The sequence below is a fragment of the Chionomys nivalis genome, chromosome 24 (genome assembly GCF_950005125.1).
Source record: "Chionomys nivalis chromosome 24, mChiNiv1.1, whole genome shotgun sequence".
Classification (NCBI taxonomy): Eukaryota; Metazoa; Chordata; class Mammalia; order Rodentia; family Cricetidae; genus Chionomys; species Chionomys nivalis.
This window is the reverse complement of record NC_080109.1, coordinates 41,542,390-41,569,731: the sequence shown is the minus strand read 5'-3', so window position 1 is coordinate 41,569,731 and position 27,342 is coordinate 41,542,390. Positions and strand designations below refer to the sequence as shown.

At 44.0% G+C, this 27,342-nt stretch overlaps 1 protein-coding gene across 1 annotated transcript in view; it reads left to right on the top strand.

Annotated features, from left to right (window-relative positions):
* The window catches only part of Mccc1 (methylcrotonyl-CoA carboxylase subunit 1), a 50,266-nt gene that overhangs the window by 13,549 nt on the left and 9,375 nt on the right, over nucleotides 1-27,342 (top strand). Inside the window, exons 8-14 of the mRNA XM_057757110.1 lie at nucleotides 705-816; nucleotides 1,992-2,073; nucleotides 15,444-15,571; nucleotides 17,745-17,928; nucleotides 18,588-18,697; nucleotides 20,766-20,982; nucleotides 23,106-23,192. Of these exons, the coding sequence (XP_057613093.1) occupies nucleotides 705-816; nucleotides 1,992-2,073; nucleotides 15,444-15,571; nucleotides 17,745-17,928; nucleotides 18,588-18,697; nucleotides 20,766-20,982; nucleotides 23,106-23,192 (920 nt within the window). The remainder of the gene's footprint in view (nucleotides 1-704; nucleotides 817-1,991; nucleotides 2,074-15,443; nucleotides 15,572-17,744; nucleotides 17,929-18,587; nucleotides 18,698-20,765; nucleotides 20,983-23,105; nucleotides 23,193-27,342) is intronic.

The following is a 27,342-nucleotide window of genomic DNA, read 5'->3' as shown; positions in this document are numbered from 1 at the left end:
TGGATCTGAAGTGCCTGCCCCCCCAAGACCTGTGTGTGAAAGCTTAGTTCCCAGTTTGGCATTCACTGGAGGAAGAGACGCCTGGTCTGAGATATTTCAGTCCTGGTGGACGTGCTCTTGGGAGAGACAGTGGTACCTACCCCTTACTTTTCTTTCTTAGCTCTGAGATATACTTGGCTCTGCCATGCCCTTCCACCTTGCTGAGCTGTCACAGGCCCAGGGTGGCAGGGCCAATTGGTTGTGGATTAAACACCAGCAATCATGGACCACAAGCAGTGACAGTACTCTCTCTCTTCCTTTTTAGTATCTATTTTGTAATTATTATTTATTTTTAATTTTTGATATTATAATTACAACATTTCTCCATTCCCTTTCTTCTCTTCAAATCCTTCCATGTACCCCTTGTAATTAATGCCTATTTTAGGTCTCCTGAATTTTCACTCTCCTTACCTACCAATCATTTCAGATACATAAATTTGTTTTCTGTAGTGTCTACAGTACAAGTAGAAGCCATATTACTTGGACTTTACAAGATTGTAGCTGTTTCTAAATCTGTAACCTCAACATGGAGTCTAGAAGATGATATCTTTCTCAGAGAAAATGAGCAAATCTTGGTCATTTTGGTCAACAGTTTGGGTTGATAAATGTAAAATCTCTGAAACCTTAGTGAATTATGTTAACACATTGGTTTCTTTTTGAAATAGGCACGTGGAAGTCCAGGTGTTTGGTGATCACCATGGCAATGCAGTGTACTTGTTCGAAAGAGACTGCAGTGTGCAGCGCCGCCATCAGAAGATCATTGAGGAGGCCCCAGCGGTAAGGAACCTGAAAGGACATTTCCGGGGTTCTCTGGAATGCAAACCTTGTTCATTCTTATTTTCATGTCTATAAAGACGACGTCTCTCATCCCTAGCGTCTGACTAGTAATGCATTGTAAGACTTTGCTGCAAAGCTGAGGATCCAGAGGGTTGGGGAGCGATGTGTGGGTTACTGTTCTGGGATCAGACACAGGGGAGCCCTGCTCCTAGTGGACATAGTCCAAAAAGATCTACCTCGGTGCAAGTATATGACCAAGAGTTAGCAACTGGGCAGTGATGTGAGTACACAGTTTAAACTGTAATTAATTAGGACTGATTGCATGAATAAAATGGAATGATCTGGTCAGTTGGACATCATTTTCATGGAGAAGACTCTTGTTTTAATCCCTGTTTCAACATGTTTCCCAGCTGTGTTAGTCATCTTCTTGCCCAACAGTTACATTGGAGGAAATGTAGTCTCTGTTTGACAGCTTCCCCTTAATACTGTTTCTATCCCTTAGTTGGTTCAGGTTGCCAAGAGGGTCAAAGCCAGGGCTTCCTATTTTGAGGATTCTATTTCTGTGGAGCTTACAACTGCCATTGGTGAGATATGTGTTGTTTGTATTGCTGAAACACCAGTGGTTTCTAGTTAGCCAGCTCTTACCCTACTCAAAATAGAATTTTTGTTGCAGAATATATTATATATTTGAAGCACTTGTCAACAACTTCAGGAAGGCTTAGTTTTTAAGCAGTGATTACTTGAATGTCTATGTGCAGAACATTGTTGGAAACAGTGCCTGTAGAAGTAGGTGGCATCAGATTCCGTTGGGCCCCCCTATAGGTTGTGAGCTGCTTGTTCTGGAAATCAGACTCTAACCCTCTGCAATACATACTCCTAACTGCTGACCCATCTTTCCAGCTCAATCCTTGTCATCTTCTATATAGTTATGAAGGTTGTTACGCAAACACCAGGATAAAGATATGTAATTGTACTGAGTAATATGTGTGGTTCATAGACATTACTAGCAGAAGCATTCAGTTTTGGTATATTGACAGACAGATTGGTATATTAGCTTTTAATGCAGTTATTTAATATACACTATTATCTAATATGCATTTTAATTATTTTGCATTCTGGTGGAAATGTATAGAGACCAAGTACTAGTGGGAATTATTTTTACTCTCTCCCTGTAGCCTGGTATCAATCCTGATGTAAGAAGAAGGTTGGGAGAGGCTGCAGTCAGGGCTGCTCAAGCTGTCAAGTACGTGGGAGCAGGTATGTCAAAACTTCCTCACAAAAATGATAGGACACAAGGAAATGCGTCAGGCTCCTAGATGTTTTTATCGTATCTGCAGTAAGAAATACACGCTTAAGGAACAAACATTTCCTAACCAGTACTTCGCCTAATCAGATATGTGGAAGTCTGGTACTTCTATTTCAAAATAAAATGAATAAATTGTGTTTCTTTTTCAAAATGATTAAGTTTTATTTTTAGAGTGTAGTTCCTATTTGTTTCTTTACAGAGCTGAGAACTTTGCTAGGGCCTCACATGTGCCAGGCAATAGCTTTACCATGGAGATGCACCCAGAGTCTTTAAGAACATTTCTCAGGTCACAGCAAAGCTGAGCCGAAAGCCAGAGTTGTACTTCTACACCGCCTGCTCCGCCAGCCTCCAGGGGTGTAGCATCACACCTTGTTCTATGATCTTACAGGACTCATGTCCTACCCTAGGCCCGGTCATGGTTTAGGGCAGTGGTTCTTGATCTTCCTAATGCTGCAACCCCTTAGTACAGTTCTTCATGTTGTGCTGGCCCAGCATTTCGTTGTCACTTCATAACTAATATTGCCAGTGCTGTGACTCATAATATAAATGTTTGTTATGCAGGATAACTGACATGGGACTCCTGTGAAAGGGTCCTTCCAACCCCAAAGGGGTCATGACCCACAGGTTGGGAACCACTGGTTTAGGACTTAGTCCTGGTATTGCCCATCCTATGAGTTTTGATGAATGTGTAGTGATGTATATGCACTCTTGCATTAATAGCATGCTACACAATAGTTTCACTGACATACTATCCTCTCTGCTGTTCCTTGGCTGCCCTCATGGCTTACTGTGAGAGTTTCTGTAGGGAAATCATCCAGTGCGAAGCCTCTTCAGCTGACGCCTCCCTCCTAGCGCTCCGTGTTTCACTTGCCTCCACGCCATCTCACAGCTGATGCTCATTTCCTATTGTTGTAAATGGTGTTCCGTGTCTGTGTAACTGTCCATGGATAAGCTTGATTGCTTCCAACTTTTGGCAATCACCGCTAAAGTTACTATAAACATCCATACATAGAATTTTGTGTAGACATAAATGTTCATTTCATTTGTATAAACAGAAAGGATCATTGATGGAGGAGTTACTTCTCTGTTGTAATAAGGGCGGTGGGGCTGCGTCCCCGGCACCCGGCCGCCCGCATGGCTTAGCTTATGCCCCGAAATAATTACACGGAAACTGTATTCTTTTAAACACTGCTTGGCCCATTAGCTCCAGCCTCTTACTGGCTAGCTCTCATATCTAGATTAACCCATTTCTAATATTCTGTGTAGCACCACGATCTGGTGGCTTACCAGGGAGATCTTAACCTGCGTCTGTGTCTGGTGGGCGAATCATGGCGACTCCTCACTCGGCTTCTTTCTCCCAGCATCCTGTTCTGTTTACTCCACCCACCTAAGGGCTGGCCTATAAATGGGCCAAGGCAGTTTCTTTATTAAATGAAAGTAACTCCTCCATCATTTCCCCTTTTTTTGTTTAAACAAAAAAGAAAGGCTTTAACTTTAACATAGTAAAATTACATATAACAAAACGGTTATCAAGCAAGAATTACAGTTACAATATTTATATCTATTTTATCTTTTATCATAACTAAGGAAAATTATAACTATAACTAACCATTCTTCAACTCCATCAAAGACTCCAGAAGGATATAATATTACCTAAGTAAACAAGAAATAAGAAACTTCAAACTTTAGAAATGACAGAGACATCTCGCTGCCTGGATAGTCACCCAAAGTTCCTCTGTACCGTTGGGGCATCCGTCTTTGGCCTTCAGGCCCATAGGATCCAGCAGACTCTTCCATGAAGCAGGAAATTCCAAAGACAGTTCAGTCACTTCTTGCTGTGTCCTGCAGAATGTCTTGCAGACTCTTTCATGAGTCAGGAACCCCGAAAGACCATCTCACCTTTAGGCAAGTTCAGCAGTCCTCTCTCTGTGGGTTCTTTGTGTCCAGTTTATGCATCAGTCCATGCAAGAGTAGTTTCTTGCCCAAATGGCTATCAAACTCCATAAGGATCCTCTTCGATGCCCATCTTCAAAGTAGATTGGTGCTGCCAGGAGCAGACATGTCTCATTGTCATGAAAAACCCTAAGTTATTAAAATATTTTAAATGCCATATTCTGCAGTCTTTGAAAGATATGAAGAATGCCTATCTAACTGAAATATATCTCTATATATCTAGAAAATATAACTAACATGACTAGAAGCTTGACTATTATTGATGATTGTCCATTAACAACCTATATTTCCTAATTATACATTACATTTTTAAATGAACTACACAATCACAATACCTTAATCAAGATCAGAAATACATATACATATAACAAAATTGACCTTAAAATCCACACCAATGCAAATTATTCATATCTATATCATATCCCCCTTTAAATGTAAAAGAACATTTATAAACAATATTTGGGAACATGGGTGCAGTTTTTTTCTCCAAACTGCTTCCTGCTGAATGGGGGCGCTGTTATTCAGGTCTTTCATGGCATAACCTGTGTGCCAGGTTCATCTCAGTGGGCAGTTGAGTGAAGTAATTTTCTGAAGGTGTTCACAGCAACCTTTCAGGAGGGCGTGGTCTATCATACCATATTGGGACAGAAGCAATTAACAGCGTCTCGTCCTCTGTGAAAACAAAAGAAGACCCTCTCCAAAGCATCATATCCTTAGACCCATATTCTGAAATCATAATACCCTTATATCCATTCTGGTTTAGCTTGGCAGCCCATATAATGAAATGTCTCTCTGCAGTTAGCTCCTTTACAGTCAAAAATTTTAAAGAAAACACAATAATACAAAAAATCCAGACTCTCTGTGAATTTTCCATTTTTACGTGGCTTATTTTTCTTTATTTCTTTTAATCTATAACTATCTGTACTCTGTCTCTTTAAAGACTTTATCCCCCTTTTTAAGGGCATTAACTTTATTCTCTCTCTCTCTCTATATATTTTTTTTCTCTCTCTCAAGCCTACGTACATTCATCCAACACTGTGACCCATAGAGGTCTTTTAAGTCTGAATCTGTTTTATTGTGAATCTGTAATTTATTTTTTTTCAGGAGCATTTCTTAAAATGTTAAGCAGTTCTTTTTTTTTTTTAAATATTTATTTATTATGTATACAATATTCTGTCTGTGTGTATGCCTGAAGGCCAGAAGAGGGCGCCAGACCTCTTTACAGATGGTTGTGAGCCACCATGTGGTTGCTGGGAATTGAACTCAGGACCTTTGGAAGAGCAGGCAATGCTCTTAACCACTGAGCCATCTCTCTAGCCCTAAGCAGTTCTTAAAAACTTAAGTTGCACCATGTACAGGTAATATGGTATTGCCTGTTTACAGTCTAAACCTTAACTTCGCTGTTATTATGGTAATTATGGTAGTTCCTGCCTGAGACCAGCACAGTTCAGCATGGCGGAGCTGAGCCCTCCTGCCTCAGAGCCATTTGGTGACCCTGAGCCACACACAGTTCCAGGCACACAGCAGTCCACATTGCCATCAAGCAAGCCATAGCACTTTACTCCAAATGCTCCATTCAAAGACTCTGTCTCCCGCAGGAGCCAGACAGAGATCGCGATGGCGGCACAGCCCAGAAAGCCGGCATTTTAAAACAGCCAGTTTTTTCCTGCTGCTGAGTCAGGACAATTTCTTTGCCGCACGCAACCCACAAACAGCAAAAATCTGTCTTAAATTCTCTCTGTGTCCTTTTTAAGCCCTCTCAGGTTTTACGTGGAGTTCATTAGCACGTTGGGTGCCACTCTGTTGTAATAAGGGCGGTGGGGCTGCGTCCCTGGCACCCGGCCGCCCGCATGGCTTAGCTTATGCCCCGAAATAATTACACGGAAACTGTATTCTTTTAAACACTGCTTGGCCCATTAGCTCCAGCCTCTTACTGGCTAGCTCTCATATCTAGATTAACCCATTTCTAATATTCTGTGTAGCACCACGATCTGGTGGCTTACCAGGGAGATCTTAACCTGCGTCTGTGTCTGGTGGGCGAATCATGGCGACTCCTCACTCGGCTTCTTTCTCCCAGCATCCTGTTCTGTTTACTCCACCCACCTAAGGGCTGGCCTATAAATGGGCCAAGGCAGTTTCTTTATTAAATGAAAGTAACTCCTCCATCAGATCATAATTGTTGGAATATATTTATTCTGAAAGAAACTGCCAAGCTGTCTTCCAAAGTGTGCCGTTCTTGCACCCCATTGACAGTGGCGGCCCTGCTTCAGCTCTCCAGCACTTGTGTTGTCAGTTGTGCTGGTCAGTTCTGTCATGGTGTCACAGACCAGCGTCACCAGGAAAAGTGGGACCTCGACTGAGGGACTGCCTCCGTTGGACTGTCCCAAGGGCAGTCTGTGAACATTTTCTGGATTAATGATTGATGTAGGTGGGCCCAGCCCTCTGTGGGTGGTACCGTCCCAGAGCAAGCCATTCTGGGTTATATAAAAGAGCGAGTGAGCAAGCCGTGAGTAAGCTGGTAAGCGCCACTGCTTGATTTCCTGCCTCCAGGTTCCTGCCTGGAGCTGCTGTCCTGGCTTCCCTCGGTGATGGGCTGTAAGCTGTAAGATGAATTAAACCCTTTCCCAAGCTACATTTGAGCAAACTAGGATATCAGTGCTGTGGATTGTTGACCACTTGTTATCCCATTGTTTCATTTGTTCATTCGTTCATCTTGCATTCTGGCGCTAGACCACAGAGCCTTGAGCGTGCCAGGCAGGTGCTGTACCAATGAACTACATCTCGTCCCTCATTGTTTGAATTTTTATTTCCCTCCTGAGTTATTTATGAAGCATCTCATCGTTATTTGCCATTTCTATATCTACTTTGATAAAGTTTCAGAGTCTTTCGTCCATTTTTTTGCTGTTTTTTGTCTTTTTTATATTTGTTTTATAGATAGTCTGTACTTGGCCTCTCACTTTATTTAGAACGTCTTTTGGAGAGTGTGTGTTTTCAATTGTGATGAACCTGTCAGCTCTCCCATGGGCTGTGCCTTTGGTGTGTGTGTGTAAATGTCATTGCTATACCCCAGTTTACCTAGATATACCCCCAGCTTATGTTGTATGTTATTTTCTAGGGCTGTGGTTTTGCAGTTTTCATTTAGACATATTATCTGTTTTGAATTAATGCTTATGAAGAATATACAATCTGTGTCTAGGTTCCTTGTTTTTCTTCGGAATGTTTTTGTTCCAGTACCATCATCCCACCAAGTTATTTGTGAATATCAGTAAACTGACTCTAAAGTTTATATTAAGAGGCAAAGGACCCCAAATAGCCAACTCAACAATATAGAGAGACTGTACAATTATATTGCCTGTACCCTTTGCCATAGGTTAGTATATTTACGTGGTTCTACGTTTAGGCTTGTTTTTCTAGTTTATTGATTCATTCATCTCCTCTTGGTTTAACTTTAGCCTTTATAGTAAGTCTTAAAGTTGAGAACTGTTATTCCTTCATCTTTGCTATTTTCCTGTATTGTTAACTCAACAATTGATTTGGGTTTTTTACATTTTTAAAGATTTATTTTTATGTACATGAATAGTTTGCCTGCATGTATATGTGCACAGTGTGAGCGTGATGCTTGCAGAAGCCAGAAGATCATGTTAATCCTCTGGAACTGGAGTTACAGGTGGCCATGATCTGCCATGCGGGTCTTTTGTTGCGTATTTATTCTCTGTGTACATGTGTGCCCTTTTTTGTTGTTGTTGTTTTTTTCCTTAGAAGTCTAACTGCGGTGAACTAGAAACCCTACCATGTTTGGATTTCCCTTTTCCCAGCCTCAGTCTTTTCCTTAGCTGTTCGTCTGATTCCTTAGCTTGGCTATTGTGAGCACAGCTAAGCAGATAGTTGTACCTGTATGCTTACATGCACACAGGTGTGCCACAGCACACAGGAGATCAGGGGGTGGCATTTGGGAGTCAGTTCTCTCTTCCACCATGGGATTGAACTAGGGTCGTCACACTTGGCAGCAAACCTTCTGAGCTATCTCTCCAGTCCTTTGTTGTAATATGTATTGTTTGACTCCTAATTTTTATTTTATTTTTTTAAAAAAGAAAACAAACTATCTTTTTTCACTTTGCATACTAATACCAGTCCCTACTCCCTCCCCTCTTCCCATTCCCGCCACCTTCTCCCCTCACCATCCCCCATCCACTCCTCAGAGAGGGTAAGGCACATTGCTTTGGGGAAATCCAAGGCCCTCCCTACTTTATCTAGGCTGAGCCAGGTATTCATCCAAACAGAATGGGTTCCCCAAAAGCCAATACAAGCAGTAGGGATCAATCCTGGTGCCACCAGTGGTCCCCACAGTCTGCCCCCCATACAACGGTCACCCACATTCAGAGGGTCCAGTCTGGTCCTATGCTGGCTCCTTTCCTTTCCAGCTGGAGTTGGAGAGCTCCCATTAGCTCAGGCACATTGTCTCAGTGGGTGTCCCCATCATGGTCTTGACCTCTTTGCTCATATTCTCACTCCTCCCACTCTTCAGCTGGACTTTGGGAGCTCAGCCCAGTGCTCCACTGTGGGTTTCTGCCTCTGTTTCCATCAGTTGCTGGATGAAGGTTCTGTGGTGACATTTAAGATATTCGTCAGTCTGACTACAAGGCAAGGCCAGTTTGGGCACTCTCTCCACTATTGTTTAGAGTCTTAGCTGGGGTCTTTTGACATCTATAATCGGATAGATGCTCGCCCAGTCCCACTGGGCCAGTTTCTTTCTTACCTGCCGGGTTCCTACAGCCACTTATGGAATAATCACTCAGAGGCTAATATATTAAATATAGTTGTTTGGTCAATGGCTTAGGTCTCTTACTGGCTAGCTCTAACTATAAATTAACCCATTTCTAATAGTTTGTATTTTATCATGAGGCTCATGGCTTCCCAATAATGTTCCGACCTCTTTCTCCTTTGGCGGCTACATGGCATCTCCTTGAGATGCTACACTTTCTCTGTGTCTTTGTTTGGACTTCCTGCCTAGCTTTACTTTGTTAAGCCATTGGCCAGAACAGCTTTATTTGTCAACCAACAAGAGCAACACATATACAGAAGGACATCCCACATCAACGTCTGTTACTGGATTATTGAATTAATTTGATATTCTTTCTTCCTTTCTTATACATTTGCCATTACAAATCCATAAGCACTGTCTCACTGTCTCTGCTACATCCACTCATTTTAATTGTATTTTCATTTAACATAAAATAAAAAGTTTTCTTTAGTTTTCAGGTGTATTTCTGACGTGTGTGTGTGTGTGTGTGTGTGTGTGTGTGTGTGTCTCACTGTGGCTTAGTCATCAGTTGGGGCCTTGGTGTATGATCAGTCCCTTGTTAAGTAAAGTATTGCTGAGCATGATGGTCACCATCGTTGTCAATTTGACAGGACCTAGAGTCACCAGAGAGACTAGCCGGCTGTGCCTATGGAGTATCTAGATAAAGTTACTTGAGGTGGGAGGATCCATGTCAGCGCACCAGTGTTCATTGCTCTCTTCCTCCTGCCTCTGGACAAAATACGACAGTCTTGTCACCGTACCTTACTGCCATGACAGACTGTCCCCTGAGCCCAAATAAACCCCTTGATGGTTTGATGAAGGATTTTGTCACAGCAAGAAGGAAAGTAATGAACACATCAAGATTCAGGGACAACTATGTCATGGTTGGGTTGAGGCACAGTTTCTTAAAACTGGGCTGGGATATAGCTCTGTATCATAATATCCATTCATCATACTTAAGGCACCAGGGTATAGCTTTCACCATTGAGAAAGAAGAAAACAATAGTAACAGCAACAGTGTATTACATCCAGATACAGAAACACTGCAACAACTAATTAAAAACTTTTACTAGCACAATGAAGAATAATAAATTAAAATATTTAAAAGGGAATGAAAAATGTAGGAAAAGTTTATTTTGGAAAAAGGTCTCACTATGTAGCTCTGACTGGCCTGGAGCTTACTGTGTTGTCATGGTTTGAAAGAAAATGACACCTAGAGGGAGTGGCACTATTAGGAGGTGTGGCTTTGTTGGAGGAAGTGTGTCACTGTGGAGGAGGGCTTTGAGGTCCCTTATATGCTCTAGCCATACCCAGTGAGACAACCCACTTCCTTTGCCCGTGAGTCAGATGCAGAACTCTCAGCTCCCTTCCGGCACCATGTCTGCCTGCATGCTGACTTGCTTCTCACAGGATGATAACTAAGCCTCTGAACTGTGAGCCACCACAATTAAATGCTTTCCTTCTAAGAGTTGTCATGGTGTTTCTCCACAGCAATAGAAACCATAACTAAGACAGAAGTAGACCAGGCTAATCTCCCAGCTTCTGGGATTAAAGATATACAAGGCTAGAAAATAAAATTTTAGAATTTAGAAATTTGTCCTAATTGAAAAAAGAGAGAGAAAGAAGATCAAATTAAGTATAAACACTGTATATGTGTGTTAGCCTTGGCCTAATCCTTAGCATCCCAGAGAGAAGGAAAGACAATAATAAAAAGGAAATAAGCAGGAAAGATCCAGTTAAAACATTTTAGAGGCAAAATTACACGCTAAAGAGAGAAAGGGTGTGCAGAACTGAAGCCTGCGCAGGCCCCAGCAGCCTGTGGCGTGGGGTTCTGTCTGCATCACAGAACCTTGAGTTCTTTACCATACAGGCCATGGCCACCTTCTCTCCAAGGTTTCTCTCCCACACTGCTGGCCTTGGCATTTCAAGGAATAGCAGTGCAGGCATGGATGGAGGCATCAAGAGCTGGAGTTCCGGCTGAGGTCAGGACCGTGGCAGTAACTGAGATGAGAAAGCCCAGAATGCAGTGTCTCTAACCTCCAGAGCCTGGGTTTCACCGCCTATAGAGGTTTGTTTCTTAACTATGCAGTAAGAGAATATTCTCCATGTGTGTTCATATAGTACACATAAGCATGTCTTTGTTTATATTTAATATAATTTATATGCCAAACTAAACAGGGATGCCATCGTTTCTTTCCATATTACTGTGACGGAACCTAACAAAAGTTACTTAAGAGAGGATTCATTCTGCCTCACACTTCAAGAGTACTATCCACTGTGGCCCAGAAGTTACAGGAGCAAGAGTCCAGCTGGTCACTGTAAATATACAAACAGGAAGCAGACGGTGATGAATGCATGCTGCCAGGCAGTTCCCTTTCTTTGCTTACGTGGTCTAGGATGCCAGGCATGGAATGCTGCCACATACAATGGGCAAACCTCCCCACTGCAATTAATCATAGCCAAGCTAATGCCCACAGGCATACCCAGAGGCCCTGTCTCCCTGGTGACTCTAGATTCTTTCGGGTAAGCAGTGAGGGGGGGGGAGAATTTACGCACACACACACACACACACACACACACACACACTCTAATAAGATTCCCAAGTGGTCAGCTCAGAAATCAGAAGTAAAGTGAATGGTTTCAGCCTTTGCTGAGCAGATCTTTTAGTGACCTCTGAGTTTTGCTCACCACCACCTCCCCCAGCCAATCACAGACTGATTTGCGAGGTGGTCTAGTTAGTGATCAATCTTATTTTCTCTCTTCACCGTAAGGCAGCGCTGACCTGTCTGGCTCCTTCTTTGAGGGTTTGAATGAGACTCTCCCATAGGCTCAGACGTTTGGTTCCTAGTCAGCGGTACTATTTGACTAGAAAGTGTGGCCTTGCTGGAGGAAGTGTGTCAGGGGCAGGCTTTCAAGTGTCCAAGCCTTGGGCCATTCCATGTGCCCTCCGTGTTTCACGCGTTTGTTCCAGATGGGAGCCTTTGGCTCCCTGCTGCTGTCGCCCCTGATAAGCCCTTTCTTTATAAGGTCCTTGGCTGTGGTGTTTTATCGTAATTGGTACAGATGGGGTGGGGGACTCCATGCCGGGGTGGGATTGGGTCAATCAACCGTGCCTGATGGAGAGTGAGGGCTGAGCGGGGCTTCACTAGAGCTCTCACCCTATTCTAATATAACAAATGCAGCTCCCATTTTTATCCTGCCTCTCTCCCCACCTTTGTTCCCTTCCAATCCAGACTAGCTTTCCCCAGCACAAAGCTCTCGGCAATTCCCCTTCCGAATCGTTCCCCTGTTCTCAAGGTAGCCCTGAAGACTGTGCCCAGTGTATATACACACCCCTTGCTGTGGGTTCCTTCATACAGAAAGATGTTAGAACCTTCGACTCTTAAGCCAGGAAACTCATTAGACAAGATATTCTAAGACAGCCCTAGGGATAGGGCGCTGCGGAATTTTCCCATCTCCTGCCACCCTAGGTCCCAAGTGTGTGGAGGCTGCCTTCCCTCCCGGGGCTGAGGCTGCCTTCCCTCCCGGTGTGGAGGCTGCCTTCCCTCCCGGTGCTGAGGCTGCCTTCCCTCCCGGTGCTGAGGCTGCCTTCCCTCCCAGGGCTGAGGCCTGTGTGACTCTGCTTTCTTGGTCTGCCCTTCACTCTCCACCTTCACCCTACCCCCAGATGCACTGTGGCGTGTTTGCCTGAAGCACTTTCTCTCAACCTTGGCCCTCCAAAACTTCTGGGTTTTGTCAAGTTATCTGTTCACAACTAAACTTCATGACCTTCCCAGAGTCACAGCTCCAAGAATATCTGCTCCCTGGTTGTTTTGGTTCTATTCCCTAGAGAAGTGGGAGATTATGAACTGTTTCTTTCTTTCTTTCTTTCTTTTTTTTTTTTTTTGGTTTTTCGAGACAGGGTTTCTCTGTGGTTTTGGAGCCTGTCCTGGAACTAGCTCTTGTAGACCAGGCTGGTCTCGAACTCACAGAGATCCACCTGCCTCTGCCTCCCAAGTGCTGGGATTAAAGGCGTGCGCCACCACCGCCCGGCGAACTGTTTCTTAAAAATTGTTAAGGAGTTACCTGTAGCCCAGCTCATGGCCATTCTAGGTGACTAGTCATTGCGAGTTTGAGAATGTATTCTGTTGTGGTCCATCGACAGCAATCTAGTTGGTTGACTAGATTGTTAGCCGTTGAGCTAAGCACATCCGTACTAATTACTGCCTGACTAACCCGATAGAATACTATCATTTTCAACGCCTGTCACCAAGTCATCTATTTCTCCTTGTTCTCAGTGTTTGTTTGCCGCGTGTGTTTTATAGTTGTGTATTTTTGCAGAATTGACCTCCTTATCATGTTTATATTATCATCCTTATGTTATTATTCATCCATGATAACATTCGGTGTCTGAAATGGCTACTTCTCTCTTCATCGTTTGTATGAGGTATCCTTCTTCTACACTTTTCATTTAAATAAGTTAAGTCTCTAAATTAAAATTGAGTTTCTTGTAGGCAGTAGACAGTTGGGGTCTAACTTCTTTTCTTTCTTTCTTTCTTTCTTTCTTCCTTTCTTTCTTTCTTTCTTTTCTTTTTCTTTCTTTCTTTTTTTTTTTTTTTTTTTTTTGATTTTTGAGTTAGGGTTTTTCTGTGGCTTTGGAGCCTGTCTTAGAACTAGCTCTGTAGACCAGGCTGGTCTCGAACTCACAGAGATCCACCTGCCTCTGCCTTCCGAGTGCTGGGATTAAAGGCGTGCGCCACCATCGCCCGGCTACCATACATATATTTTTCCTGCTCAGTTCTGTCACTTTCATGGTTTTACTTGAGCATCTTATATAATTCCCATTTTTCCATTAACACATGCATTAGTAGCCCCCAAACTCATAATGTGCATTCAGATTAATCCTAACCCACTCTCAAACGACAGCCTCGGGCCAGTGAGAGGCTCTTGTCATGCACATCTGACCACCTGAGCTCCGTCCCCAGAATCCGCACTGCTAGGGGAGAACTGACTCCGGAAGTTGTCCTCTGACCTCCCCCTGTGTACCATGGCATGTGTGTGCCCCCACTCATCGACACACACAATGATAGACACACACAAATAAAGTTTGAAAACTTTTAAAAAAACAAACTTTAAAAAAAAACTATTATCATTTCATGTCATAAGTACAGGTACTTTATAATAATAATTATATATCTCTAATATTTCTTTATCCCTTCTGTTATTGCTGTCATGCTCTTTATTTTTATATAAGCACATATATGGAGAAATACATAATCACATTCACTGTTTCTGTTATTTTAAACTGTTCATTAAATCAACTAGCAAGCAATTAAAGCAAAATTAGTTCTTTCTACTTTTCCTATTTATTTTCTGATGGTCTTCCTTTATATAGACATGTATTTCTTAGAAATCTGGCATAATAATTGTATTCATTTGACAAAAATCAGCTCACCTGTACTTAAGATAATTAAAGTATTGTATGAAATTAAGCCTAATAACCTGAGGGATGTTTGTTGACCATGCACTAGGGTCTGGGGCCCATTCCCAGAACTGCTAAGAAAAAACTTGGGGAAGTATTGTAGATCTTGATAGATTTCCAGTAGACTTGGAGTGGTCTGCAACTTAGATACTGAGCAGTTAAAAAGTCTTCTAGTGTGTCCCTAGCAAGGACTTTTCTAACTGGGAGTAAGGGACAGTATTGAAGACTGAATTTAGGGCCTAGTGCATCTGCATCTGAGATAAACGACCTACCATGCAGCTACAGCCTTGTTCCTCGTGAGGACTTTAAGCGGGAACCACGGGAATCAAGGGGGGGAGTTATGCCTTATCCAGAGTTCACGTGAAGTGGGACGGGACGGCACGAGGCTCCTGGGGTAGGTATGTGGGACAGTAACCCATAGTCCAAACACATTCTCATTACTACAGCAGATAAGACTGGCGCATAATTTGGGCTCAGCATTTGCTCAGAATTCCAAAAATATTTTCTATTGCTACATTTCATAAAGTTCTCTATTTTAAAGAAAGACTCATTTGTGCTGCAAAATATGGCATTTTCGGGCTGGAGAGATGGCTCAGCGGTTAAGAGCACTGACTGCTCTTGCAGAAGACCCGGGTTCGATTCCCAGCACCCACATGGCAGCTCACAACTGTCTGAAAATGCAGTTCCACAAGATCTGACACCTTCACATCAATGCACATAAAATGAAGTTAAACAAATCATTAAAAATTAAAAAAAAATATGGCATTTTCCTTATGAAATACAAATCCTATACCATGAATGAAATCTGCAGCAGTAAAACTCAGTGTGCTGCATCGTAGAAAATCTTTTTAATGAATTTTTATGTTATATTTTTATTTTTCTCTGTGTGTGGGTGTTTTACCTGTGTGTGTGTGCCTGTGTACCTTTCCCGTGGAGGCCAAAAGGATGCATCAGATGTCAGCTGGTCCCCGAGTGGGTGCTGGGAACTGAGCCTGTGGGAGGCCTAGTACCCTTCCCTCCCCAGCTTTCCAGCTCCCATCCTAGGAATCTTGATTTGCTGCTGCCTCTGTACCACTGACATGTGACAACTGCATCTTACCCACTAGGAACTGTGGAATTCATTATGGACGCAGAGCACAATTTTTATTTCATGGAGATGAACACAAGGCTGCAAGTGGAGCATCCTGTCACCGAAATGATCACAGGAACTGACTTGGTGGAGTGGCAGTTCAGGGTGAGAAGGTTTGCCTAGTGACGAGCAGTCTTGGGCTATGGGTGGAGCTCAGTGGTAGAGTTGTTGCCTAGCGTGAGTGATGCCTGGGCTCAGTCCCCAGCACTACCAGGAATAAGGTCAGTGTTGAGAATACATTATGTTGTGAACTACTTTTATGCTACTTAGGGTATCGCTCACTTTTGGGGTTGGGATAAGGACAGGAAAATGTAAGATTAAAAGAAAAAAAAGCCGGGCGGTGGTGGCGCACGCCTTTAATCCCAGCACTCGGGAGGCAGAGGCAGGCGGATCTCTGTGAGTTCGAGGCCAGCCTGGTCTACAAGAGCTAGTTCCAGGACAGGAACCAAAAAATCTACAGAGAAACCCTGTCTCGAAAATAAAAGAAAGAAAGAAAGAAAGAAAGAAAGAAAGAAAGAAAGAAAGAAAGAAAGAAAGAAAGAAAGAAAGAAAGAAAGAAAAACTGGCCGGGCAGTGGTGGTGCACACCTTTAATCCTAGGAGGCAGAGGTATACAGATCTCTGAGTTCAAGGCCAGCCTGATCTATACGAGCAAGTTTAGGAAGGCCGTGACTGCACAGAGAAACCCTGTCTTGAAAAGGAAACAAAGAAACTGCATCTGAGGCTGCAATGTTATTGTCACTGTAGGAACACAGATTCCAAATGATCAGTTCCCTTCATCTTAAGTAACTGACCCCATAGGCCCTGGGCTGCAGGCAGGTGAGCTGTGTCATTGTATCTTGTCCTGATCCCATGGCCAAGCCTCGTGGTCTACCTAAGGTCACAACATTCTGGGCCATGCCACTGTTAGAGTTTAGAGGTGAGACGTGCTAGCCACAATGAAATGACCTAGGGAGCTGGGAATGAAGAGCGAGGGGCAAGGTCTTCTAGCAATAGAGTGATCCGTGTATAAAGTTCATTTGCAGACTGCTGTCAGCCCATGAGTAGGTGTGCATGAGTAGGTGTGCATGAGTAGGTGTGCGTTTGTAGTAGCTGTTCACAGCCAGTGTTCAGTGTTGTAGTCTTTGGCACTGCTGATGTGTCTACTACACACCGTACACACACACACACACAACACACTAGATCTATATGTAAAAATATGAAAGTATTTAATATGAATATTCTTGATTTCTGTGTGATTCTTGGTTCATTTTATGTACTGAGTCTAAGTTATTTTTTTCCATACTTTGATGATGAACTCATGACATTTGGATAACTTTGTCTTTTCAAAACTTCTGTGGACAATATTGTCGTGTTTCTTTGGTGAATGATTGGTGGTTCAGATTGAGCCAAAAGATTCTTAGGGACCTTGGAAGCTAGAGAAAACCAGGCATACTGAGCTACTAAACATTAATAGTGTCAGATAAAACTAGCAAGTGTGTTTGTTTCTAGAATCAAGAAGAGGGATTTTTTCCCCCTGAAGCAATAACCAAGTGATCCCAGAGCACCTTGCAACTGAAGACAAAGAATTGTAGTTATTTAAAGTATCGTGAGCGGTTGTTGGTGCTGCTGTTGTGTTTATTCTAACTTCGTTGCAAAGTTCTCGGGCATGAACTTTGTAGGTGGCAGCATCGTGTTGGGCCGTCAAAATGCTGGACGCCTGACAGGACTTCTAAGTCACGGAGGAACTGTGTTCCTGAGCCTTTAGGAATGAGAAAGAAAACCAGGGATGTTTTTATTTCTGAATCTCAGGAAACTCAGGAAGCTAGCTTTATTCATCCAAAGACACATTACGGACATGAAGGAACTGGGGCCTGATGTGGGCACGAGGTGTCCTGGAATCATGCATATGAAAAGTTGATAAGTCAAGAATTCAAGCTCAGTCCTGCCTCTAGAATCAAAGACTTCTTAAAATGAGGCTTCAGAGGCTCACACAGCTGAGATGGGATTACAGTGCAGGGCCGGCAGGACTTGGGATACTAAGGAAATCAAGGCTTTCGGATGCTTCGTGTCTCTCTGAGAGGGAGAATGGCACAGAACTCCCAGCCTGAAGGTGCAGCTAGGGCCACTCTCTTGAACTCAGATGAAAGCCAGTCATCTCAGAAAAAGGGGGGGGGGGGCAGTAAAGATAAGCCAGCTTGAAAGTGGTCGTATAATAAGAAATCAGATTATCCTAGAACGTAGGAGTCTGATGGTGACTCTAACATTCATTTTCATGAGGAGCACTATTTTGTTACCAGATTGCAGCAGGAGAGAAGATCCCCTTGAGCCAGGAAGAAATACCTCTGCGGGGCCACGCCTTTGAGGCTAGAATATATGCAGAAGACCCTGATAATAACTTCATGCCAGGGGCCGGACCGCTGGTTCACCTGTCCACCCCTCAGGCAGACATGTCTACGAGGATTGAAACTGGAGTACGGCAAGGTAACATTAAATGAGATCAAAGCTATCGGTCTAATTGAACTCGCAATCAGTTACTTTTCTCCCAGATGAGGCCAGACTGTGGTGCCCAGACTGGGCTTAAACTCCTGGGCTCAAACTCCTGCCTTTGCCTGCCAATAAGCCAGAATAATGTATCTCACTATAATACCCAGATTAGACTGCATTATCCTTGTGTGTGTGTTGTTGTTGTTGCTGTTTTACATTTTATTTAATTATCTTGTGGGGTTCAGTGGCTTGGTGTACGTGTGCATGTGCCCCAGGACAACGTGCAGGAATGGTTTCTCTTACCTTGGGAGCTGAGAGTGGAAACAGGTTTCATGTGAGGGGGTCCGGCTTTGCCTTGACCTCCAAAGAGAGAAAGGAAAGGAAGATAGACCCGAGAAAACCAGCCCGGTGTCACTGAATCACGTGGTAAAGCCTGGTACTCTCCACGGCTAATCCTAAGGACAAGATGGGCAAGTTTTTAAGTCCATCAGAGCCTTGGTTTCCGGGAGAATAAAACTGCTTAGGGCACCTGCCGCTCAGGGCACCTGCCGCTCAGGGTTGGTGAGCATGTGCCTGAAGTGGCAGGACGTCCTGCTCTGCCTGCTTCATCCCTCAGGGCTGTGACATTGGCAGGTGACAGTGTCTCTCGATTCTAGGAGATGAGGTCTCGGTGCATTACGACCCCATGATCGCAAAGCTCGTGGTATGGGCTGCGGATCGCCCGTCGGCCCTGTCGAAACTGAGGTACAGCCTTCATCAGTACAACGTGAGTGAGCTAGGCCGATGCTGACTCCCTTTGTCGTCCCCAGAGGCTCGCATTATCAGACACAAAACAGTTCCTCCCGAGGCAAGGCCCCAAGGCCGAGTGTAGGTTTGAGTGCACTTTGTTTCAGTCAGGAGGGAAAGGATTGCAGAGGTAAACTGTTCACGTCAGTACACAGTCCTGAAATCGTAGTTGTCAATCCGGCCAGCTGTATGAGTGAGTGCAGTCAGTTTTCTTAAAAATATTTATTCTTCATTTTCATCCATTTGACAGTTTTTTTTCTGTATCACACTAATTTCCTTTTTAAATTATCTTATTTTTTTAGACAATCTTTTTTACTTTAATACCAATCCTAGTTCCCTCTCCCTTCCTTCCCCCTCCCTCCCCCTTTCCCACCCCACTCCCCATCCATTCCTCAGAGGGAGTGAGGTCTTCATGGGGAGTCAACAAAATTGATCACATCACTTTGAGGCAGGACCAAGGCCCTCCTCCCTGTATCTAGGCTGAGCAAGGTATTCTTCAATAGAGAATGGGCTCCAAAAAGCCAGTTCATGCACTAGAGATCAAAACTGGTTCCACTGCCAGTGGCCCCACAAACTGCCCAAGCCACACAACCGTCACCCTCGTTCAGAGGGTCGAGTTCAGTCCTCTGCTGATTCTGCCGCTGTCAGTCCAGAGTCAGATGTTTCTGTGGGTGTCCCCATCATGATCTTGACCCCTTTGCTCATATTATCGCTCCTCCCTCTCTACAACTGGACTCCAGGAGCTTGGCCCAGGCCTGTGGATCTCTGCATCTGCATCCATCAGGTACTGGATGAAGGTTCTATCCTGACAGTTAAGGCAGTCATCAGTCTGACTACAGGGCAAGGGCAGTTCAGGCACCCTCCTCCCATTGCCTAAATTCTTAGCTGGGGTCGTCCTTGTGAATTCCCGGGGAATTTCCCTAGTGCCAGCTATCTCCCTAACCCCATAATGGCTCCCTCTATCAAGATATCTCTTTCCTTGCTCTCCCTCTCTGTTCTTCCAGTTCCTCATGTTCTCCTCCCCTCTCCGCTTCTTCCCTCCCCTGTTTCCTCCCCTCCCCTGTTCTCCCATTACATTAATGTTCTTGGTGCAGAAATCCCAGACACCTTAACTTCCCTTCATAGAAGGATTTATAACACATGATTTAAAATTATTGTGTTGTTAACCTGCATCAATTTCTGTGGCTCTCAGCACTGTGGTTCTACTTGCGATCCCTCAGGGCCCCACGTGGGGACATGCTCTTACCTCCCCTGTAGAGTGTCTTTATCTGCTGACTGTCCTCAGCCCTGCTTACTTCCTGACTCTATTTCTAGTTGTTCCATTTAGAAAAGGACACTTTGATGTTCTCTGTCACCTTGGCCAGCCTCAGTCTCTGACACAGCCTTTGAAGGCAGGGGCTGCATCTGTTTTGCCTCTCCCTGTCCCAGAGCCTGTGTCAGATCCTGGCACCTAAAACTGCTCAGTAAATGAAATAAGGAATGGATGATTGAGGGAGTGCATTCATGAACCCAAAGCCATAGTTACCTTTATCTTTAGTCCCTTTATGTATCTGGTTGTTTGTTTGTTTGTTTTTGAGGAACGGTAAACTAGGGTTGCTGTTATTCCTTTTTTAAAATTTTTATATCCATGAGTAAACTTTGGATTTTAGTACTGGAAGGAAGTTCTTTCCAGACTCTTAATCTTATTCCCTCTCCAGCATCACACTCACACCTGAATTTGCAGTCATTCTATTCTGTGGAATGTTCTAAATAACAAGTCCCATCTCTTGAAAATACATTTTGTGTCTGTTTTAAAACATTCACCATTTTCCTAACCTGAGTCAGTTAAATGTTTAACCTGAGCCAATCAGACACCCCTGCTGCACCACGTCCTACATCTTGTTTCTCTTCTTTAACTGGATTTTGAAGTGTGAGTCCAGATGTGCAGTGATAAATCTGGGGACGTGACACCTTCTCCACGTGACACCTTATTGGGTCGTCAAGCAGATGCTTTTCTGAATATGTTGCTTTCCATATTCAGCAGGGCCCTGGTTTGCTTCTTTCCCTAGATTGTCGGCTTGTGCACCAATGTGGACTTCCTGCTCCGGCTGTCTGGCCACCCAGAGTTCGAAGCTGGAAATGTGCACACTGACTTCATCCCTCAACACCACAAGACACTGCTGCCCACTCACAGCGTCATAGCCAACGAGGCTGTGTGCCAGGCAGCTCTGGGGCTCATCCTCAAAGAGAAAGCTATGACCAGCGCTTTCAAACTGCACACCCAAGGTACAGAGCACACCTCTTCCCTCACTGTGTCCTCTGAATCAGCAGGCATGTGCTTCTCTTTCTGTGTTTCATTCTTGCCTTTTCTGCTGCCAATGACTGATCCAATTACTGCAGATGTTTTTCAGTGTGGAAAAGAACTCTCCATATATCCTAAGTGCACACATAAGCACTGTTGAGTGCAGTGAATGTAGCTCAACTAATGCCCATTTAACACTGTGGAAACTGATCTCCTTCTACCAAATGCTAGTTCTTTCTGTCTCGTGCTGAGCCCTGGTGACTTTGTGCATCCACCACCCCTTGTGGCTTGTGTCATTGTGCCCACCACACCTACGGCAGTACCTGTGTGCCCACCGCACCTACAGCAGTGCCCGTGTGCCCACCATAGTACAGCACTGCCCTTGTCGCCCAGAGTCTAGGCCACAGGAGATCGAGTCCTTTCCGCTAGCCATATTTCATTACTGTGTTTTTTTTTCTCTGTCCTGTAATTCAGTTTCTGTCTGATTAAAGATTTGGGTCCTTGAGGCTGTCAGAGAATGCACCGTGGAAAGGTCTGTTCTGGTTACCACATAGGCTTTCTTCCTCCAGCGTGCTGTAGGTGCTTGCCCAACCTCTTTCTGGCAACTGTTTACCTCACAGGCTAGCATATTATAGCCTCAGTCAGCTCTGCATTGAAAGGTTCCCCCCCACACACACAAAAAAAGACTAATACAAAATCTGCATTCTCAAACTTGCCTCCCCCACCCCCAGTATTTACTCAGGATGTTAGACATTGAATTAAATGTAATTGTAATGGTAAAAATAAAACAGCACCATTCCCCAAGGGGCAGCAGCAGGCAACGAGCCACGAGGGGCTGTGGGTCCCAGGTAGGGAGTCACGAAGCGGGTGAGAGACCTAGGAGGGTCAGCCAGTCCCACGAGGAGCGGTTGAGAGACAGATCCAGAGTCACACCATGCAGAGAAAGTGAGTATTTACTTAGTGCGTTATGGAAGGGAAGGGGAAAGGAGAGAGGGAGGGAGAAAAGGGGGAGGAGAAGAGAGAGGCAGAAAGAGAGAGACAGATGAGGGGAGAGGAGAGAAGAGAAGGTACTTCTTGGGGAGAGATGGAAAGGAAAGCTCTCAGACTGGAAGCTGAAGGAAGATCTGCTTGCCTTGGACTGGGAGGGAAGTGGGCGGGGCTTGTCTTTTAAAGGAACAGGACAGACTGGCTTCAAACTCAGAGAGATCCACCTGCCTCTGCCTCCCAAACGCTGAGATTAAAGGTGTGCGCCACTACCGTTCAGCAGATTAAACATAATTTTAAGTCTGTTTGTCTTTTATTGTTAGAATTGTTATAATAACTTTTTTGTGTTTAGTTTATTTGTGTTTTATGTATATGGGTGTTTTGCCTGTATCTGAGTCTGTACTTCATTTGCCTGCAGTGCTCATCAGGGCCAGAAGAGGGCATCAGATATCCTAGGACCAGACTTAATGGATGTAAACCTCCCTTTATCTGGGAATCAAACCTGGGTCCTGTGGAAGAGCAGCGGCTGCTGTTAACCATTTAGCCATTTCTTTAACCCCAGGGTCAGTCTGTGTTCCTGTCTACTGTAGTATTGTTGTTAGCATCTTTGATTTTAGATTTTTTTTTCAAGATCATTGTATTGAAAGCTTAAAGAAAACAACTATTGCTGTGTTTCCACTTTGTTCCTTTACTCTTTAAATTTATAAGTGTCTGCAGTCGCAGGCTCCACGCTCGAAGGCTTCAGTTTAGTTCTAGCCTCTGGGTGTATCCAGCAGAGCAAGTCCACCTCAGCACATAGCACTGGGCCAGTGACACGGAGACCCAGAGCAAAGGTAGAGACTGGGGCAGGACATAGCGCTGGGCCAGTGACACAGAGACACACAGAATGGTAGAGACTGGGGCAGGGCGAGGACTGGCTTACAGACACTCAGATTCACCCATAGAAGCTGAACTTCTCATAGTAAGTCCCTGAGATATAAGTCAGGGTTTCTTCCTTAAATTTAAACCAGTCAGAGCTGAGCTGCCAATCGAGGACCCAGGGTTTATCTTCGCTTTTGTAGAGTATGCATTTTTGGGGGCTCGATACTTGTAATTTTGTTGTTGCATTTTAAATTTTTTCTAGATCAATTCTCTCCGTTTTCATTCAGCAGTGGGAGAAGACTGAATATCTCTTACACCAGAAACATGACTCTGAGAGCTGGTAAAACTGGTGAGTAGCGTTCCATCACGAGAGAGCGCAGTGTAGAAACACAGCACCTTAAACCAAAGCCACCTCCAGCCCTGTCACGCTCAGTCAGCGCTTAGTTTTTAGGTGGCCGAGTTGGAGTTGATCGGCTCAGGGTCACTGGTTAATGGTGTACATTTTCTCCCCAGTTCTGTGCTGTTAAGTGTTCTGAAAATATTCTGTAAGACATACCTAGCAAACAACTGAAGCAGAATATGACAAAGTATTTTGAGGAGCCCAGGGCATGACCTGAGGCACGGGCTTTCTGAGGAGCCCGGGGCAAGGCCTTTCTCCTTGGATCTTTGTTCTCTGTATTGGTTGCAGGTTTTCTGCTCTAAGAACACCCATTGCTCAGGCCATGCCTTGAGATCCACGTGGAATGGGTCACCAGAGCTGTCACTTAGTGTGTGTCTCATCACATGAGTGTCTGTCTTCACAACAATTAATAAGGAACTAAGGCATCATTGCTTATGTTCGGATGTTGAAGCTAAAGCCGGGAAAGCCAGCCAGGGCACGGCATTATGATGCCCGCTCCTTTTGATACCGACTCCATGGTTTTTCTAATACTTTTCAGTTGGGTAGTTTTGTTTTTGTTTTTAATTTTTTAATTGTACTACTTAGGGAAGGCTCAAAGTAAGGACTAACTCACTTTAAAGTTAGAAGCCGGTAACACCTAAGGCAGAAAGTGGTCAATAAATCATGACCAGGCAGGATACAGAGGATCATAATCCTGGGACAGCCAGTGACCGTCCCTTCTGCTACAGGACAGTCAGCCTGAGAAGCCAGGGTAGACGAAGTAGGCTGGATGTAGGATGTGAGATAGCCTTGAGCTATGGCAGCTCGCTGGAAAAGCAGGCATTCTAGTTGGAGTAGCTCCCTGCCCACAGACCAGTAGTCTTCTCTGAGTAGGGCGTGACCTTTTGACTCTAGATATCACAGCCCTCACTATTGTGTGGGAAACAGAGTGACTGCATTGTGATATCATGCCACCCTCAGCCTAGATGGATGCTGCTAGAACCACACTGGCTGATCTCCGGCCTCCACAAAGGAAGTTTGCAGGCACGGCTCTACTCCATAGCATAACTGGTTGCCCGTGTGTCCTGGGTGGGGGGGTTTACTCATATTACCCTGTAAAGCAGCCTCCAGAATCTGAGGATGTCTTATTAGCAACTCCTGCATGCTGAATGCATGGAGCAGTCAGAGAAATTACAGTGGCCTTTGCAACCTAAATTAACCAGACAAATCCCATGGTCAGCTGTAACTCAGATGAGGCAGCTGTGCTATTTGGCATGGGTCTTCATTAAACCACTGAGGAGTATTTTGAATTGTGCTGAGTTTTATTCAGATTAAATCTGTTTTAAGTTACAAATGAGTAAGTATGTAACTGGAAAGCCAGCATGATTGCTGTTCCACAAAGACAGTCTGACTCTGACGGTGCCTCACCGCAAGTGTTCTGAGGAGTCTTCAGAAGCTGCTGATGAGCAGTGACCAGGAGAGTATGCCAGGCAGGAAGCCCCAACATACTTACAAGTCTAAAGGAAAACCAGTTTTCAGTTTTCTTAATGAAAATGACCAAGTGTTTCAGTGTTATGTTTATGACTTGTATTTTTATATATGATCTTGTTGCTATTGGCCGTGTTTCACAGAACCCCGTGTTGGTTCTCAGTAGTAATAATAATAGCTCAAATTTATTGAATGTTCTCAGATACAGTATTACACATTTCCCAGAGATTATCTCATTTGCATTTTTCAGAACAGGCCAATAAGATTCTTGCTATTATCAGTGCCACCTTTCTTGGCCAAGGGCAAAGCTCTCGGATATCAGTAATTTTCCAAAGGTCATAGAAAAATAATTCAAGGCAGGGTTCGACCCCACACACTGAGGAATGCGTACTTACGTAACGCTACACCCTGCTAAATTGCCATGCCTTATTAAATGTGTGACAAGCTGTTTACGATTCTCTGGTAGGAAACAAAATAAGCGGGGCAGGGAATAACAATTCACTCTGTGACATCATAATCAAACCCTTACTATAATTCTACTTCCGACCGTGACACTTAAACACTTTGAATGTTTTGTAATGGGAAGAAAATCGATCTGGTGTAATCGGAGGCATTTTCTTTAAAAAATGTAAGGCATGTTTATAATATATAGGGTGGAGAATTTTTACCCACCCAGCATGTATGTGTGTGTGTGTTCATGCTCATGCGTACGTGTGTAAGATTTTTCTGTTAGGAGTGTAATGGCTGTTGGAGCGCTTGAAGGTGGAGCCCTGGTGTTTTGGTGAGCAGTTTCAGTTTTTTAGTGTTTTTTTTTTTATTTTTGTTTTTTGGGTTTTTTTTTTTTTGAGAGAAAAGTTTCTCATAAATTGGGGTAAAGAGAGAATCATAAGTGTTTTATAGTTTATAGTAGAAGTCTATTTATGTTCAAAAGAGTGGGTTCAGAGACCTAAATAGACGCTCCCCAAGGACTGTGAACCTGGTGTAAATAGGAGTGTGGGGAAGGAGCAATCCTGAGCCAAGAGGCATCTGGAAATATCAACTGGACCATTTTCCCCTTTGCTCAGAGCTGAGCCACACATGGGGACAGGAAGAAAGCAAAGCTGAGCGCTTTGGGCCTTACATATTATGAATTTACATTTTTAAAGAAAATGCCTCTGATTACACCAGATCAATTTTCTTCCCATTACAAAACATTCAAAGTGTTTAAGTGTCATGGTCGGAAGTAGAATTATAGTAAAGGTTTGATTATGATGTCACAGAGTGAATTGTTATTCCCTGCCCCGCTTATTTTGTTTCCTACCAGAGAATCGTAAACAGCTTTTCACACATTTAATAAGGCATGGCAATTTAGCAGGGTGTAGCGTTACGTAAGTACGCATTCCTCAGTGTGTGGGGTCGAACCCTGCCTTGAATTATTTTTATAATTCAAAATTCCTGGTAATTGCAAATTACCAGGAAAGTAACTTGAATATGGAAATGAGAGGGTTGAGATGGGAAGCAGGGAGGGCCCCAAGTGGCCCTCAGAGCCAATCAGCCCGGGTCAGGAAGAGTATCGGGAAGGCAAGGACGAGACTCAGGACAGAATCTGGAAGGAACTTGACAGCCAAGTGCTGCCCACTGAGCATAGAAGGGATAGCGTAAGGCGAGGGTGGAAAGCTTCACACCAGATGACAGATCAGCTGTGCCCGTCTGGAGCTTATGAGTCGGGAGGGACAGTGCGGGAACAAAGACATTCGTTTCAGTGCCAGCGGCACCCAGCTGGGCATAACTGATCAGGGTCCTGGAGGACATCAAGATGAAAACACCCAAGTTGGCAGCATCCGATGATGGCCAGGACATCCGGTCCATGAAATGGTGTTAATGTGTACAGCTCTGATCACAAAAATGCTTGCTGCTGGGAATTGAACCCAGGGCCTTGTAGATACTGCACCAAAACACCCACATAAAATTGATTTCCAACTTGGAGAATGGTCTTCACCCAATGCCATATTCATGTACACCTTGAATAATTCCTTACATTCTTATGGTCTGGTACAGTTTTAAAGCACTTTCCCTTTTACTTAGTCGTTGCTAGCATTCCCATACCCACTTAGTGGCCGACCGTGAAGGAACATATCTTTTTCTTTTTTTTTAAATATTTATTACGTATACAATGTTCTGTCTGTGTGTATGCCTGCAGGCCAGAAGAGGGCACCAGACCTCATTACAGATGGTTGTGAGCCACCATGTGGTTGGTTGGGAATTGAACTCAGGACCTTTGGAAGAGCAGGCAATGCTCTTAACCGCTGAGCCATCTCTCCAGCCCATGAAGGAACATAGAAAAGGTAGCTGAGCCAAGACCACAGAGGTAGTCAGATGGGAGATTTGGGTCTCAAAGCAGACCTTCTCTGGTCTGATGCTGGTTGATGGCCTTTTCTGACTATCACTGCAGCTTTTTGTGTGCAGGTGAAAATATGTCAAATATTCAAAGTCCATTTGCCAATTCACCTGTGCTGAACTCGATCAGAGACTTTGCTAAGAAAAATATTGTATCCCCTGGAGTTAAGATGTTGCCTTTTCTTGGACTAGCTAAGTAACTTAGAGTTGAGAGGGAGAATTTTGTCATCTCCATTGTTTACATAATGTCTTTTTT